Source organism: Peromyscus leucopus, chromosome 4 (assembly GCF_004664715.2).
Source record: "Peromyscus leucopus breed LL Stock chromosome 4, UCI_PerLeu_2.1, whole genome shotgun sequence".
In the NCBI taxonomy this organism is placed as follows: Eukaryota; Metazoa; Chordata; class Mammalia; order Rodentia; family Cricetidae; genus Peromyscus; species Peromyscus leucopus.
The window spans coordinates 103,300,065-103,318,634 of record NC_051066.1 but is presented as its reverse complement, the minus strand read 5'-3'; the positions used below and the strand labels follow the sequence as shown (position 1 = coordinate 103,318,634).

The following is an 18,570-nucleotide window of genomic DNA, read 5'->3' as shown; positions in this document are numbered from 1 at the left end:
GGGAGGTGCATTTTCTCAGCATGCTGTGAGCTATTTTTAGATGCCCTTTATAAATCTGAGGAATTTCCCTTTAATTCCCAATCTGTTGAGTGCTTTTTATTTTTTTAAAGGTTATATATGTGGGTACTTTTGCCCATATTTTTATCTATGTACCACTTGAGTGCCTGGTACCCTCAGAGGCCAAAAGAAGACACTGGATTTCCTGGAACGGGAGTTATAGATGGCTGTTAGTCATCATGTGGGGGTTGGGACTTGAACCCAGATCTTCTGGAAGAGAAGAGTAGCCAGTGCTCTTAACCATGAAGTCATCTCTCCATGAGGAAGAATTAGCCAAATGCTACTTCTCTAAGTTTTTTCTCTATTTTTTTTTCTTTCCCAGTACTTGGGAGGGAGAGGCAGATCTCTGTGACTTTAAGGTTCCCACACAGTAGAGACCTTGTCTCAATGTGTGTATATACATATTTGTCTAGTCCTCACAAAGGCCCGAAGAGGGCATCAGATCCCCTAGAGCAAGTTTTAGGGGGTTGTGAGGTGCCCAAAGTAGATGCTGGGAACTCAATTTGGGACCTCTAGAATAGCAGCATGTGTTCTTAACCACTGAACTATCTCTCCAGACCCTTTTTTCTCTTTTCTGAGTCTCATGTAGCGCAGGTTGGCCTCAATATGTACCTGAGGATGACCTTAATCTTCCTGTCTCCACTTCCTGAATATTGGGATTACAGGACTGTGCTATCATACATGGTTCATATAGTGATGGTAATTACTCCTAGGCTTTGTGCATGTTCCCTCTACCAAGTGAGCTACATCCCAGCTCCTGTATTTTTATTCCACTAATGTGCTATATTAAATTAATTCTGTATGTTGTTGGATTCAGTCTTATTACTTTGCTTAGGCTATAAAATCCTAAAATGTGATACTACATAGCATGATTATATGATTGTTTGATGATCAATGCTTAAGAATAAAGACATTAATTGGTATAATATCCAACAAAGTAGGATTATGGGCATTCTCTGGGGGTAAGGAAAATTCACAAAAGCACAGAATTTCTATTGTAATTTTTTTAGGTTGTAGACAGTGCTGCTTGTTTTATTTTTAAGAGAGGGTAGCCTCAAACTCCTGATTCTCCTACTGCAGCCTTCCAAATGCTGAGTTGCGGGCATCTAGGCCTGGTTTTATTTCTTAAGTGTTATATTTAATATCTTTGATTCTTTAAACCTTTTATATCTGAAACATTTTATGAAAATGATTAATTTTTTTAACACAATACTACAAAACTGGTCAAAAGCTCCTGGGGAGCACATAGGCCTTGGGGAAATTGACCACTCAGTCTTGCTAAATGGTAACTATTTGTGCTTACACCCAGAGCAGTGCTGCTCTCAGTCTGGTCAGAGCAGCTTTTACAGTGGGCGGCAGTTAGCTAGAGACTCAAAGTGCTGAGAAACGCAACTTGAGTGCTCAGCCTTAAATGTCTAAGTGTAAGAAACACTAGATACTAGTCTTTTCTGTTTTCCCCACCTAAATGCAAATGTTTTGGTCCTTCCCTGCCCAGTCCACAAGGGCTCCTGTTGCATTCCAAGAACCTAACAGCCTGAACCGTGACCCCATTCCCCTCACAGCAATGACCCTTTCTCCTTGGATCAGTAAACCCTTTTCCATTCCACACACGCCGATCTGGAAAGACTATGAGGTTGGACCCCAGTCAGCGGGAAGAAGATACAGTTGCCAACTGTGTTAAGAATACAAGAACCGTGTACTCTTCCTGACCCAGTGTACCTGCTCTTCTGCTTTGATAAGCAGTGCATTCTTGATGAGGAGTAAAATTCTACTGTTGAGACACTTAGAGTGGTGGTCTCTTTCTTTGCCACTCACGACTTATTTCTAACACAAAGCTCAGAAAGTTAAGAAATGCTGTTTTCAACAGGACGTGACTGCTCTACTCATAATCTCCTAACAGCTGTGGTAACCTGCACACGATCAAGCCAGGCAACATTCCAGCATGGATAGGGTAGGAACTCAAGAAGCCCCAATCCTAGCTGAGGAGCTTTTGGCAGTTTATGGCTGCTGGGGGAAGAGAAGCCATTTTTTTCTGGAGTTGCTCAAGCTCTGGTGAATGGTCTCACAATTATGTACATGGCAAGCAGCACTAACTAGATTAGTGGGTTATGGGGGAAAGTGGTATTCTAGGAGGTTCTAGAGGAAACAGGACAGCAGAGGTTGGAATAGATATGATCAAGACACGCTGTATACATGTTTGAAGTTGTCAAAGAAAAACATGGCTTGTATTTTACAAATAACTTATTTATTTATTTTTATTTTTATAAATAACTTTAAATAGTAAATAGGAAAGAAAACCTGCTGGTTGACTAGGCTGCACATAAAAGGGTGCAATTCAAAACTCAGGCCACCAGCCCTGGGTGTGGCCGAACACACCTGACCTGCATTACAGCACTTGGGAGGCAGTCAGAAAGATGGAAAGTTTGAGGCCAGCTCGTTACATAGTAAGACCCTGTCTCTCCTTCCTCTCTCTCTCTCTCTCTCATACACACACACACACACACACACACACAATTCCAGAATGTTTATGTAGTACATGCAAGCTCTGAGTTTGATCCCCAGGACTGCACAACAACAACAACAAAAAAAAAAAAAAGACTAAGGAAAACGGCAATTACTAACATACTGAAATAACTCCTACAGAGTTAATGACATATTTTATCTCCTCAGAGACAAATCACAGTATACTATAATAAATCTTTATATCTGTCTCCTTAACTAAACTACAAATCTCTTCACCAACTCCTAGTATCTCTATGGGAAGAGTAAACAGTCAACAAATATTTATTGAATAAACTGAGTAAATGAAAATACAGAAGTAGACCTCAGTAATTCAAATTTTTATAGTAAAATATTATATTAAAACACACTGGGAGCAAATGGCATACGCCACAACATAAGGAAACTGAGGTAGAAGGATTATAATGATCAAGATCATTTTAGACCACAGGCCAACTAGGGCTACATAAGATGATGTTTAAAAAAAAAAAAAAAAAAAAAAACTAATTCAAACTTAAATTACTGGCAATCCAACACTAAATTTTTGAGCAATTTAACAGTCCTTGAGGTTTGTTGCAGTCCTAGCTCTAATACCAACTAATTGTATACCAACTAATTCATGTAAAGTGAAGAAATCTTTTCTTTTTGTTTGTTTGGTTTGGTTTTTGGAGACAGGATTTCTCTATGTAGCCCTGGCTGTCCTGGAACTAGCTCTGCAGAGCTGGCCTCGAACTCAGAGACACCCTGCCTCTGCCTCTAGTGCTAGGATTAAAAAGGTGTGTGCCACCACCAACCAGTAAGACATCTTTTCTTTTTTCTTTTTTAATTTTGTTTATTTTATTTTACAATACCATTCAGTTCTACATATCAGCCACGGGTTCCTCTATTCTCCCCCTCCCACCCCCTCCCCTTACCCCCAGCACACGCCCTATTCCCACCTCCTCCAGGACAAGTCCTCCCCCGAGGACTGCGATCAACCTGGTAGACTCAGTCCAGGCAGGTCCAGTCCCTTCCTCCCAGACTGAGCCAAGTGTCCCTACATAAGCTCCAGGGTTCAAACAGCCAACTCATGCGATGAGCATAGGACTTGGTCACACTGCCTAGATGCCTCCCAAACTGATCAAGCCAATCAACTGTCACACCTATTCAGAGGGCCTGATCCAGCTGGGGGCCCCTCAGCCTTTGGTTAATAGTTCATGTGTTTCCATTCATTTGGTTTTTTTTTTTTTTTCAATAATTGAGTAAAACCGAAATTTATTATAAGCCACAGTCGTCCTAGGGACCTCCATGCTATATATATAGCCTTCATGGTTCTATGGGTTGTGGTCTGATTGTTCTTTATTTTATATCTAGAATCCACTTATGAGTGAGTACATACCATAAGACATCTTTTCTTAAAGGTTCTTATTATCTCTAGAATTCCAAGTTATTAGATTGTTTTAAACTTTAGACTTAGGTAAAATATATATATATATATATATATTTAAAATATTGTATTATATTATATATATAGAGAGAGAGCTGGGCATGGTGGTGCTCACCTTTAATCCCAACACTTGGGAAGCAGTGGCAGGTGTATCTGTGAGTTCAAGGCCAGCTTGGTCTACAGAGCAGGTTCCAGGACAGCCAGGGCTACTACACACAGAGAAACCCTGTCTCAAACCCCCACAAAGGGAGGGGGATATTTGCCATTTTATTGCCTTACATCCTATTGCCTTACATCCCTGCCTATTTATGTCTCCACCTCTCATATTTAAGCACAGCTAATTTAAGTTTAGGATTTCTAGGAGGGGCAAAGGCCCAGGAGGTTTACAGATTGCTCATCAGGCAGTCTAGAGCAACAAAAAAGTGAAAATCCCAGGGGGCAGGAGTGGGGAGAACAAGGGAATCCATAGCTGATATGTAGAACTGAATGGTATTGTAAAAGGGTAAAAAAAAAAAAAAAAAAAGTGAAAATCCCTACAAGGCAGCTGCATGAAGACTCCCTATAGCAAGCCTTGACCATTCTCTGGGCCAGCCTGTACTCTTGCCAATGTTCTCAACAACCAGCTAACAAGGACTCAGCTAGTTCATTTCTTTTTGGTTTGAGTTAACCAAGAGCATTTTCACTATTTACACCCAAGAACCTTGACCAGTACGAATGTTTTGACAGAAATAGTTTCAAGTCTAACCATGGTGGTGCATGCCTTTAATCCCAGCACTCAGAAAACAGAGACAGGCAGATCTTGGGAGTTTGAGGCCAACCTTGTCTACAGATTGAGTTCCTGAACAGCTGGGGTTACATAGAGAAACCCTGTCTTGGGGGCGGGGGAAAGCTTCATCATTTTTTGAAAATTTTAAATTGGAAGTTGCAGACTAACTCAAGGCCAGCCCTGCAAAGGTCTAAGTATAGAAATATAGCAGCATCTTACTAACGGCAGGCAATTAGATCTGCAGAAGAGAACAAGAGCACAGTCACAGCACCAACTGCCTAGAGGACAATTCCAGCCGGCCTGGCAACAAGTAAGGGCACTGTTCTTGATGATTAAAGCATTCTTTTCTTCTTTTGAGACAGTCTCTCTATGGCACCCTGGCTGTCCTGGAACTTGCCATGTAGACCGCTGGCCTCTATCTCACAGAGATCTACCTGTCTGTGCTTCCAGAGTGCTGGGATTAAAAAGGCATGTTCTTTAATAAATAAAAAAAAAAAAAGACATGTTCTTTAGAAATGCAGTATTTTTTTTTCTTTTTTGGTTTTTCAAGACAGGGTTTCTCCATGTAGTTTGGTACCTGCCCTGGAACTCACTTTGTATACCAGGCTGGCCTCCCGAGTGCTGGGATTTAAGGCATGTGCCACCGCCGCCCAGATAAAAATGCATTCTTAAATACCAAGCTCCATTCCTGAGAGAGAAGCATAAATTGTTATCCCTAGTAAAACTTCTTACTAACAGGGGCTAAGGCTGGTGACACAGCTCAGTTAATAGAATTCTTGTCCAACATACACGCACAAACATGTGAGTACCCAGTCACTCCCTAGCACCTCATAAACCACATATATAGAGGCATATATCTGTAATCCCAGCACTCAAGAGGCTATCCTTACCCACATAGTGAGTTCAAAGCCAGCTGGGCTACAGCATCCAGTATACATGTACTCTTGGAAAAGCACAATTATGAATGATAGAGCAAGACTTGGCCATTACTGCCCTGAAGGGTTTCAACTTCCAAATGCTAATGAAACTGACAAAGCACACAAGAGCACAAAGAGTATCATAGATAGCATGGGAGGAAAGGAAACACCTCTTTCCTATGTGTCTAATCTCGTTGGGGCAGGATAAGTGTCTAAATCTTCCCATCTAAGAAGACTTAATAAGAGAGAGAGGAAAGGGCATTAGAGATTACTCCTGAAATAGTAACAAAATCAGCAGATTACATTAGTACAAGGATCAAGGAGAGCCAGTCTATGCGTTCCTCTCTCCAAAGCAGTATTTGGAAAAGGGATAGACTGAAGAGTAAGGAAACCGAAGACACACTGAAAACAGAGTAAGCATACCAACACATGACTCAGCCGGGGTGCTGCCCTTACCACAGACTCCAAAAGTAATTCTGGTAGGGCCACCCCTGCAAGTAAGGATTTCAACATAACTGCTTCACCTACCAAAGCCTCCTGAAATTCCAAACTACTGATGACATTAGGGACTTCTGGCTCGGCATAGTAGCACAGGCCTTTAATCCCAGGTCTTGGGAGGCAGAGCCTGGTAGATCTCCGTGAGTTCAAGGTCAGCCTGGTCTACATAGTGAGTTCCAGGACAGCCAGGGCTACATAGTGAGACCCAGTCTTAAAAAAAAAAAAAAAAAAAAAAAGGAAACAACAACAAAAACAGAATTAAGGATTTTTCAGCTTAAGTCTTAAGGATTTGAGACATCTCTTGAAATAAGACATAAAGTAGTTCATGGTATTTTGGGACAAGTAGTTAATGGTAAAATAACAGACAATTCAACAAATCTCAAGTCCCTTTGATGTTGTTTTGTTGACATAAGAGTTTTGTCTGTAAGATACACCAAAGTGACTGGTCATTAAGTTCCTTTAAGCCAGAAGGATTTTTCACTAGTTTATAACACACTGAAAAGTTTAATAAATTCTAAACACCCCCAAAAGAAATGGGAAAATGACCAATTATCCTCGTGAAAATTTACTAGCACACATTTCTCATTAACAGAATTACTCAAACTTTTAAAGCAGTGGATTGTACCTTTTTTTCAATTGAGGTTAATGGAACATTTCCCCCCTTTATTTCCATATTTCCTAACATCCTTCCTCTTTTTGTTTCAGTAACTTTAGAAAAAAAAAAAAAACACTGTATTTTTCCATGGGATTTGCCCCAGTCTGACAGAACACCAGCTAGCTAGCACCAGTAATAATAGTCCACAAAGTTAGTTTGCTTAAGAAGCCAACTGGATGAAAATACTAAACAAGCACTGAGAGATCTGAAGTACCAGGGATGGCTGGGGTGGGGGTGGGGTCCCTAAGCCTGAGGACCTGAGATTGATCCCAGGGTCCCACATGACAGAAGAAACAACTCCCACAATTGCTCTTTGACCTCCACACAAAGGCTGCAGTGTTTAAGAGCAACACCCCCCCACCCAAATAAATAAATGTAATAAAAATATAAAAAGAGAAATCTTATTTCTGTTGGGCATGGTAGCTCATACCTGTAATCCCAGCACTCAAGAGGACTGTTCCTAGTTTGAGGCCACTGTAGGCTATATAGTGAGTTTCTGACAGCCTAGGCTATAGACTAAGAGCCTGTCAGGGGTGGGGGTGGGGAGATACTAACAAAATGATTTCTACGTCTGATGTAGCAATGATTCAAAAGGTTAAATAAGATTGCTAATGCCAGGTGGTGATGGAGCACGCTTCTGATCCAAGCACTGGGGAGGCAGAGTCAGGCAAATCTTTCTGAGTTCAAGGCCAGCCTGGTGTACAGAGTGAGATCCAGGACAGGCACCAAAACTACATGGAGAAACCCTGTCTCAAAAAACCAAAAAGAAATTTAAAAAAAAAAAAAAAAAAAAAAAAAACTAAGATTGGATTTGGTAAGATGTTTTCTTTCTTTCTCTCTTCTCTCTCTCTCTCTCTCTCTCTCTCTCTCTCTCTCTCTCTCTTTCTTTTTTCCTTTTGAGACAGGATCTCTCTATGTAGCCCTGGCTGTCCTGGACCTCACCATGCAGACCTGCCTCACTTCAAACTCAGTCCTCCTGCTTGTCTCCCAAATGAGGGTTAAAGGCACGTGCCACCAGACCCCATCCGCAAGAGGTTCTCAAGCACTGAAAGGCTAGAAGCTAGACCATTCTTTCCTCATTAAACAGAATCCAAATCACGTAAGAAAAACCACAAACACGCTGCAGCTCCAAGCGTGATGGCACACACCTGTGATCCCAGCACTGGGAAGGCTGCGGCAGGAGAACTAAAAGTTCAAAGACTGGGCAAAAAACACAGATCCTAGCTCAAAAAACTGAGGAGGGGCGCAAATGACTAAACAGAGAAGAATTACCAAAATAGCTATTATGTTTTCATTCCTCAACGTTCTTATAAACAGAATCGTTTGTGATTACAATTTTACACTGCATTTATAAAAGTCATTTTTTTTTTTTCTGTGTGTGCCAGGCGGCGGCGGCGCACGCCTCTAATTCCACTCAGAAGCAGAGGCAGGCGGATCTCTGAGTTTGACGCCAGTCTGGTCTACAAAGCGAGAGCTACACAGAGAAACCCTGCTTCAAACAAAACCAAACAAAATAAAATTCATCTTCTGTCTGCAGCCATTCGACCCTGAACAGACTCGACCTTTTTAAAAGCCATCTTTCTAGCTAGGAACATAGTCTCCGTTCTTAAGAGGGACTAGCATTTGTTCTCAATTCAGTATTGTACAAACTGCTGTTGGCATTTGGGTGTTATGTATCCCAAATAGGCCACAGTATAAACTTTACTGCTCTGTTCTCATTTTTAATGTCAAAAAAAAAAAAAAAAAAAACACCCACGTAAAACAGGTTCTCTCTCTGTTTTAAAAATATTTAGAAGAAACAGACTCTCCGGTAGAGAGGAGGGAACTGGCCTTGGTTCCTGAAATCACAGTTTAGAAGCGGGGAGGGGGGTGGGGTGAGGGGCACAATTTGAGATTTGTTTAAAAGGAATATAAAAACGCTGCAATGCAAAAGCATTTACTTTCTAAGATTATCTGGAAAATATAAAGTCTCAGAACGAGACTAACAAAAATAAACGCCAACAGGCTTTTCCACAGACAAAGCCTAATGACACAGTAGTCGAAGCGTTCTAAAGCAGCAAAAATTTAACTTAAAACTCTTACAGGTTAGAATGTCCGGGCCACTGCTTTGCACAAACAGGCAAACCCCTCCCAGTTTCTTAAATGTGCCAAGACACAAGTCACAGTGACAGAGGCTGTCCGCGCAGAGCCCGAGTCCCATCTGGATTGCAGTCATTTTATAAATGGCAAGATATCTCACACACACACACGCACGCACGCACCCTTGGGCTTATTTTAAGGCTCGTTTTGAATGTGCACTTTTCTGGGTATGCCGAATACCAGAAAAATGGCCTCTATACCTTAGATATCTAATTTGATTTTGGAATATTTCTTTAGTGCCATGCTACCCATTAGAAGTCCTCGTCCGTCCCCCACCCTGTTCCCACCCCACCCCACCCCCCGGACTTCCAGTTATTTTTAACCTGACAGATGGAATTAACAGGCAAGAGGCAATAACGTGCGGTGCTAAAATGAGTTCAATCTATTGCACCGTCACTCAAAAGACCACAGGGCAAACGGGGCGCGGACGACAGGGCAGGACCCAAGGCGCCCACCAACCTCTCGCCCAGGCCCACCACTCTCTCCGGAACAGGGACGCCGCCGGCCGCGGCAGACAAGAGGCTCACCTCTGCAACTCCTCCTCCTGGATCCTCTCCTCGTCCCAAACGAAGACACCCGCGAGCGCCGCCATCAAGGCAGAGACATGGCCGGGGGGGCCGCGCAGCCGGCGCCAGAGGCGTCCGAGGAGGACGCAGCGCGAGCTCTCCGAATACAGGCGGCCGTAGAGCTGCGCGATCTGCTGAGCTCGCCGCACGCGCAGGCCCGTCACGAAACGACACTGATTGGCCAGCACGGCCAGCAGGCCCCCGCCCCGCGCGCCCGCCAGCCAGGCGGCCAGGGTGGCCGGCGGCCTCCGCGGGAACATAGCGGCCTCTGCGGGGGCCCTCGCCCGCCGCTAGGCCCCGGAGAGGACGGGCTGGGGAGTCCGCGGAGTCCCCTTAACTGGCCGGCCCCGAGCCCGCCTCACGCTCCCGAGGCCGGGGGCCACCCCTCATGCCTCTCTGCAGAAGCCGCTGTGAGGCACGAGTGGATTCTGAGGAAAGCGCCGCTGCACGAGGCCTCCTCGGTTCCGGCGACCCGCTGGTCTGCGTGGACGGCGGAAGCTCTAGGGTCCCCGCATCCGGTGCGCGGGAAGGAGAGAGGTGGGCGTCCCGGGCCGCGGCAGAAGAGGTCCCGAGCGCCCGTGTCCGCCCCTCGCGCCGAGCGCGCGCAACCGAACCTGTCGCCTCTGTCCGCGCTCTGATTGGACGCAGCCCGGAAACCTGGGCGCTCATTGGCCAGGGCAGAGTGTTCATCCGCCGGGGCTCCCGGCCGCTTGTCAGCAAGCTAGGTGGCACGGCACGATGGCCCGTCAAGGGCGCCCGGAAAGTGACCCTTGGACCCTGGCGCGGCCGCCATTCAGAGACGTCCCATCCTGCCTGGCGGAGAGGTGCGGTCAGGTGTGATGTTCCATTGTGCTGAGAGGCCCGCCCTGTTGACCCGCCTCTACAGTCCAGGGAGGGGCGGGTCTGCGCTGGGTGGAGGGCGGTGCATGCCCTACGTGAACCGGGACCCAGCACAGGCCGGGGGGCACCTGCCGCCGGAACCTTCCAGGGTCTCCTAGTCGGGACCCTTCGAAGTCTCCTGAATGTCTGCGGCTGGGACGCGGTTCTAGGTTCCGGCTTCGAGAGAGGACCAGTGGCCCATCCTTAGGGCCGAGGAACGCCACACGGGCAGGTGACCTGTTGCAATCTGAAAATGGGCTAGTCCTTGCTCTCCAGTCTCCATTTGACTCGAAGGAGGCGACAGGGTGGGAAAGTAAGCAACATACCCTGCCATGTGCAACCTAATGGTTTCTAAATGGAGTCTCTGGATAAATCACTATTCTAAAATGGGGCGTGGTGGCTCCTGCCTGTAATCCCAGTTCTCTGGCCGCTGAGATGGGAGCTTTGCTTCGAGGCCCAGGCCAGCCTGGGCAACAGTGTGTCTCAAAAGTAAATAATTAAATAAAATGTCTGTGTCCAATCTTAAGGTGATAGTGATAGCTATCTCCCAAGAAGCTTTACACTAAGTTGCTTCTGTGCCGTCTTTTAAAAAAAAAAAAAAATTATAAGCTGGGCGGTGGTGGCGCACACCTTTGATCCCAACACTCAGGAGGCAGAAGCAGGTGGATCTCTGTGAGTTCCAGGATAGCCAGAGCTACACACAGAGAAACCCTGTCTACAAAAACAAAACACACAAAAAAAAACTTTATACTTAAGAATCTTATTAGGTGGGCGATGGTGGCACATGCCTTTAATCCCAGCACTCGGGAGGCAGAGGCAGGCAGATTACTGTGTGTTCGAGGCCAGCCTGGTCTACAAAGCAAGTTCCAGGACAACCAGGGCTGCTACACAGAAAAACTCTGTCTCGAAAAACAAAACAAAACAAAACCTTGACAACAAATATTGTTAGAAGGTTTTAACATGGCAAGCTGTGGTGGTGCACACTTTTAATCCCAGCACTTGGGAGGCAGAGGCAGGTAAATCTCAGTGAGTTTCAGGCCAGCCTGGTCTACAGAGTGAGTTCCAGGACAGCCAGGGCAGTACACAGAAATCTTGTCTCGAGAAAAAGGGGGAAAAAAGGTTTTAACACAACACAATTTGCCCATGGTGAATGGAAAGCCAACTGGAGACCTGTTTGGAGCTGGTAAAGGATGTAGAAATATAAAATAGAGTCTTTTCGGTCAAACACAATAAAACTTGTATTTAGGATGAGAAATTAAAACCTTTTATCTCCCCCACCCTGGCAGACTTTCATACAAACGTTTTAATCCTGCGTCCAGTAAAACCTTTGTTTACACAGAGGCCCACTGCTCTAGTCCAGGAGCAGGGGCTCCTTTCCCCTTCATGCATTTCCTGGGTGCCAGTTCTTTTGACTAGCCAATTGTCAGGTTGGCTGATTGTGAGGTTGGCCCTCAGCCAATGGAGAACAGACACAGCTGCCACCCGAGTTAGAACAAAAACCAAATGATTGCACCCTCTTGAGCAAGAGCAAAGTGTGCCTTGTCCAGACACTTTAGTTCAGTGGCAGTCTTTCTTTGGGACACTAAACTTTTTTTTCCCCCAAGACAGTGTTTCTTGTTGTAGCCCTTGCTGTCCTGAAACAAGCTCTGTAGATCAGGCTGACCTCTGCCTCCAGGGTGCTGGGATTAAAGGCGTGTGCCACCACTGCCACCACTCGACTGACCCTAAACATTTCTAACAAGGAGGACCTGCGGGCAGCTCTCAAAGCAGTTTCTTCAAACAAGGGAAATTGGGAGGTGGGGGGAACGACTTGTATATTTATACTGTAACACTTGCCGTTCTGTCTGTAGGTGGGCATGTTCCTGTAGTACCAACTCCTGCTTTTCCTCACAGAACAAGTTTTAAAATGGCAGAGAAGTCTGCTGTGATAGCTCCTGCCGGTAACCAATCCCAGCACTCAGAAGGACTGCTTCCAATCCTAGGTCATTCTGGGCTGTGATGTGAGACCTTGTTGCAAAAGACACAAAGCAAAGCTGTTGGGGAGCACAGCCTAGAAGCAGAGTTTAACAGACAAGGAGCAAAGTTGACTCAAATTGCCTAGGAGATGGACTGAGCAGCCCTCCAGTAGTCTACTCTGCTGCCAGCAGGGGGCAGCAGCTTCTCCCTGCCTGTAAACAAGAAACTTCCTTACACAGGATTTAGGATTTTACTTATACCCTCACCAGTGTGTGCTATCTTAAGATATTTGTACCAAAATAAACTTTTCTCCAAAGGTTGGGGGAGAAAGATGTTTTCTGGGGACTGAAAGCTAGGCCTCTTCTGCCCTATCTGGGCTGAATTTAGTTTAGAAATTGGTATTGTGTTTATTTCTTCTTGAGAGCAAATTAAGGAGAAATTTGTAATAGAAAATAGTAGTGGCCTCCTGAGCAATGAGAAGATTGGACTTTGCTGCTGTCCTGCTTTTGTTGATTGACAGGAACCATTGAGGTCTGCAAAAGCCCCAACCTATCCATGGTTTGGGGTTGCTATCTGCCTCATAAAGCAAAGTGGAGGAATTGTCCTCTGGAAAGACAAAGTTGTCTTCTCCTTTGAAAAACCTCCCACATAATTGGCTTGGATGTCTTTCCAGGAATATTGGGGTCTCACGAGGAGTAAGAGATCAAGAGAATACAGCAGTTGCAACTAGCAAGTGCTGAGGGTATTTACCTCCAGAACATGCATCTTCCAGAGAAGAGGATAATCTTAGCAGCTAAACACTTAAAATGTTTTCCACCATTCAAGATTACAGCCATCAAGACCACATGCCCCAAACAAGGTTCTTTAAAATTTTTAAATCTTTTAAGATGGAAAACAAGTTCTTTAAAATTTCCAAATAATTTTATTCTAGCACCAAGGGCTTCACTGATAGTGGATACTTTATCCCAGTAGTTCTAGAACTAAAAATTGAGGAAGCCAGAGAGATAGCTGAGCAGTTAAGAGTGCTTGCTGCTTTCTTCCAGAGCTCAGTTCTCACCATATTGAGTGGCTACAAGGACTTGTAACTCCAGCTCCAGGAGATCTGATGCCATTCTTACGGCTTCTGTGGCACTCGCACACATGTGGCATATTCTCATACAGACACACAAATTTAAACAACAAATCAAAGAAAGCTGAGGGGCTGGAGAGGAGCTCAGTGGATGAAGCACTGGTTGCTCTTCCAGGCTTGGTTCCCAGCACCCACATGGTAGCTCACAACTGTCACTCCTGTCCCAGGGGATCTGACACCTTCCTCTGGCTTTCTTGGGGAGCAGGTGTACACATGGCACATGTGCATACATGCAGGCAAACCACCTATACACATAAAATAGTAGTGGGCCAAGTGGCCTTCTGGGCAGGCAGAACTTATGAGAATGCTGCCTTCTGTTCAGGGGCCCGCTCAAAACTGACAACTTGGAGTATTCAGAAAATGGATCAGAGACGAATCCAATGAGTTGTGTGCTGCCTCCAAATGCAAAGTCACTAGGCACTGTTAGGGAATAATCTTTTTATACACTGTGAAGATTTGTCACTCGGATTGGCTTAATAAAAAGCTAAACGGCCAGTAGCTAGGCAGGATTTGGGGGGCAGAGAGGATGGTGAGAAGGGCGGAGAGTTGCCAGCCAGATGGAGCAGAAGCAGCATGGGCAGTACAGAGTAAAGGTAACTGAGCCGCATAAAAGAACATAGATTAAAAGATGTGAGTTAATTTAAGTTATAAGAGCTAGTAAGGAACTAGCTAAGGCCCAGCTTTCCTAATTAATAAGAAGCCTCCCTGTGGTCATTTGGGAGCTGGCTGGCCAGGCAGAAAAAGTCTGACTACACACTACCTCTTTTTGTTTTGTTTTGTTTTTCAAGACAGGGTTTCTCTGTGGAACAGTCCTGGCTGTCCTGGAACTCACTTTGTAGACCAGGCTGGCCTCAAACTCACAGAGATCTACCTAGCTCTGCCTTCTGAGTGCTGGGATTAAAGGTGTGCGCCACCACCTCCTGGCTTTGTACCTTTCTTAATGGTGGGGGTAAGGGTACAGTAACCTGTCTTTTACATTGAGGGAGAGCTCAGATGGCTTGGTGGGGCTGGGTGTGGTGGTGTACAACTTTAGTCCCGGCACTCAGAAGGCAGAGGCAGGCGGATCTACCTAAGTTGGAAGCCAACCTGGTTTACAAATCAAACTCCAAGACTGCTAGGACTACACAGAGAAACCCTGTCATGAAAAACAAAAAAGGTGGCTTGGTGGGTGAGGATGCCTCCTACCAAGCCTGATGACATGAGTTCAATGCCCAGGAACTACAGGGAGGAAGGAGAAAATTGATTCCTAAAAGTTATCTTCTAACCACACGTGCCATGGCACACACACATACACACATAATTAAAAATGTTAAAAGAAGGATTGCTCACTACACCCTAGACCAGTGGTTCTCAAATCTGTGGGTGACAACCACTTTGGGGTCCAACAACTTTTTCACAAGGGTAGCCTAAGACCATCAGAAAAGATATTTACATTATGGTTCATAATATTAGCAAAATCACAGTTACAAAGTAGCAATGAAAATAACTATGGTTGGGGAGTCACCATAACATGAGGAACTATATTTTAAAGGGTCGCAGCATTAGTAAGGTTGAGATACACTACCCTAGACCATTAGGACTCTAGAAGTCTTGGGTTCTCGAGGAATTTCCCCTTTCAGCATACGTTCCTTATCAAGGTAGCAAGAGTAGTTGTTAATTCTAATCAACCTGTTACCAGTGTCCTAGACCAGTGTGGCACAGAGAATAAGAACAGTAACAGGTACAGGGGTTGATGGAGTCCTAAGTGTGAAAATGAGCCTTTCTAGTCCTACCAGTTGCAAGGAGCAAACAGTTCTTGATGGTTGCTGTGGATGTTGCTCTGTATGCTGTGAATGTGTTGCTCTGATTGGTTAATCACCTATGATAATCAAACTTATAGTCATGTTAGTTTAGTTTTCCAGGTATACATAGATATATTTCAGATAGATAGGTAATCTTCAAACACTTCAAAGACCTACAGAATATAGCATTTAAAATGTTTTAAAAATTTAGACTTTCTAGACAGTGAGACATGTCTGCTCCTGGCAGCACCGATTTACTTCAGAGGAGGATGGGCATTGAAGACACTCTATATGGAGTTTATCTTCTTCTTGGCAAAAATAGCCATTTGGGCAAGAAACTGTCTTGCCTGGACTGCTTGATCGACTGGACATGCAGGACCCATAGGATGGTGACCACTGAACTTTGCTTGGCAAAATGGTCCTTCAGGTTCCTGCTTTGCAGAGGAAACTGCTAGACATTCTACAGGACACAGAGAGAAATGACTGAGAGACTCTAGGTCTGTGGGCTGAAGACATATGCCCCAACTTTACAAAGGAACATTAGGTGACTGTCCACGCTGCCAGCTGTCTCTGTCTACTCTTCCAAGACTCCCGAAAGTTGCTTGTATCCTTCTCCCATTTCTCAGGTAATATTATATCCTTCTGAGGTCTTTGATGTAGTTGAAGACTAGATAGTTATAATTTCCTTAGTTATGATAAAAGATAAGTTAGATATGAAACCTTAGACTCATAAATATAGGATAGACAGGATATCTTCTTTAATTTTACCAAATACAAATAGACTAGATATTATAAATAGACTAGATATTGTAACTGTAATTCTTGCTTGATAATTGTGTTATATTGTAATTTCACTATGTTAAAGTTAAAACCTTCCTTTTTGAAAGCCAGGCAGTGGTGGTGTATGCCTTTAATTCCAGCATTTGGGAGGCAGAGGCAGGTGGATCTTTGTGAGTTTGAAGCCAGCCTGGTCTACAGTGCAAGATCCAGGAAAGGTGCAAAGCTACACAGAGAAACCCTGTCTGGAAAAAACAAACAAACAAACAAAAAAAAAAACCCCTTCCTTTTTGGAAAAAAACAAAAGAAAAGGGGAAGTGCTGTGAATGTCTCTCTGTATGCTGTGAATGTGTTGCTCTGATTGGTTAATAAAGTGCTGATTGGCCTGTAGCCAGGAAGTATAGGCAGGACAAAGAGAGAAGAGAATTCTGGGAAGAGGAAGGCTGAATCAGGAGTCGCCAGCCAGACACAGAGGAAGCAAGATGTGAAAGTACCAGTAAGCCACGAGCCACGTGGCAACTTATAGATGAATAGAAATGGGTTAATTTAAAATATAAGAACTAGATAGCAAGAAGCTTGCCATGGCCATACAGTTTATAAGTAATATAAGCCTCTGTGTGTTTACTTGGGTCTGAGCGGCTACAGGAGCTGGGTGGACAAAGGAAAACTCCAGCTATAGATGGTCTTAACTGAAAGTTGTTGAGGGCAAAGACAGTCAGTCATCAGATCACTAACTACACACTGACCAGGGGATGCACCAATTTGCTCCAGCAACCAAACCACATCGGGAACAACAGCTGCAATTAGATTATGACCTAACTGACTGACAGAGATCTAGGCCAGCTAGCAGGAGCCGAGGAGCACATGGAAGGAGCTTGCCAGGCATAGCAGTGTCAATCTGGGTTTACTGTTTGCATGGTGAGAGGACAGTCATTTTGTGGTGGATCTTTCATGTTTTATTTTACATCCCTCCTCTAAAGCACTGCAATTAAGGCCTGAAATACAGCTAATGATACAGCCCTGTGTTTTGGGGTTGTCAGGCTCAAATGAGACTGTGTAAGTTGAAGTACATCGTTGAGGGCAGCAGAGATGCCTCAGAGGTTAAGAGCACTTGATGTTCTTGCAGAGGACCCAGGTTCAGTTCTCAGCACCCGTATCAGGTCACTCACAACCTCCTGTAATTCCAGCTCCAGGGGCTCTGACTTCTGGCCTCTAAGGGCACTCACACTCACATGGCATATACTTGCACACAGACACATACACACATAAATATATTTTAAAGTACATTGTAAGTAGGATATAAGAAACAATGACTATCTCTAATCACCTTCTCTCTTAAATAGAAAAAAAGAGAGAGAGAGAACTAGAGGGATAGCTCAGTGTTAACAGCACTTGTTCTTTCAGAGGACCAGCATTCAGTTTTCAGCACACATTTCCAGCTCACAATTGCCACCTGGCCTATTGAGAGACAATAGATGCCTCTCATCAAGCTTAATCATGTTTCAAAACCTGAAGTCCCTTCCTCAAGAAGCCTTCCTTTTTCACCTTTCATCTTTTGAGATAGCTTCACCCTATGACCTAGGTTGGACTGGAAATCCCCACGTAGCCCAGGCTGCTCTCAAACTCGTGGCAATTCTCGTGCCTCAGGCTCCTTTCTAAGTGCTGGGTCACAGGGCTGAGTCACTACACTGGGTAGAGCTTTTCTTGACTGTCAGGTTTTGATCTCATCAGGTTTTCTTTCCGGGCAACTGGTCTAGAAAGCCTTTGGGACAAGAACTGTGTGGGTTAATAACTTCGTGGTACTTAGGATCAAACCCAGGGCTTTGTGCATGCAAAGACAAGCTCTCTACCAACTATATCCTGTTTTGGGGTTAGTATCTTTGTATCCTCCACAAAACAGGTATTTGCCTAATTAATGTTAACAAAAAATAAAAGAGCCAAGCATGGTGGCACAACCCCAGCACTGGGGAGGCACAGGTGGGTGGATCTTAGTGAATTTGAAGTCAGTCTGGTCTAGATATCGAGTTCCAGCCAGAGTTTAATAGTAAGAGCCTGTCTACAATCAATCAATCAACCAATCAATCAATGTTGAGAACATAGCTTTGTTGGTGGAATGCTTGCCCAGTATGCAGAAAGCCCTGGATCTGACCTCAGTACCACATAAAACCAAGTAAGTGTTCAGCCTACAATCCCAACACTCAGAAGCAGAGGCAGGATGATCAGTTTAAGGTCATCTCTTCTACATAGCAAGTTGGAGGCCTGCCTGGGCTACATGAAATGCTCTAAAAAATAACAACAAACTAAACAACAAAATGTATGACCCCTCCCCTCAAAAAAGCTGGGGGTTGGTGGCCCATGACTTTAATCTCAGCACTCAGGAGCTAGAGGCAAGCAGATCACTGAGTTTTAGGCCAGCCTGGTCTAGAGCTAATTCTAGAACAGCCAGGGCTACACAGAGAAACCCTGTCTCAAAACACACACACACACACACACACACACACACACACACACACACAAGTCTGCCC

General features: G+C 44.6%; 2 protein-coding genes across 3 annotated transcripts in view; one reads left to right on the top strand and one right to left on the bottom strand.

The window, feature by feature from the left end:
* The window catches only part of Stard7 (StAR related lipid transfer domain containing 7), a 25,716-nt gene extending 15,878 nt beyond the window's left edge, over window positions 1-9,838 (bottom strand). Inside the window, exon 1 of the mRNA XM_028892716.2 lies at window positions 9,485-9,838. Within this exon, the coding sequence (XP_028748549.1) occupies window positions 9,485-9,783 (299 nt within the window). The 5' untranslated portion in view covers window positions 9,784-9,838. The remainder of the gene's footprint in view (window positions 1-9,484) is intronic.
* Window positions 9,801-18,570, top strand: part of LOC119087887 — a 21,275-nt gene continuing 12,505 nt past the window's right edge. For both annotated transcript variants that reach the window (XM_037205200.1, XM_037205201.1), the window contains exon 1: window positions 9,801-10,347. In XM_037205200.1, coding sequence (XP_037061095.1) covers window positions 9,912-10,347 — 436 coding nt within the window. In that variant the 5' untranslated portion in view covers window positions 9,801-9,911. The remainder of the gene's footprint in view (window positions 10,348-18,570) is intronic.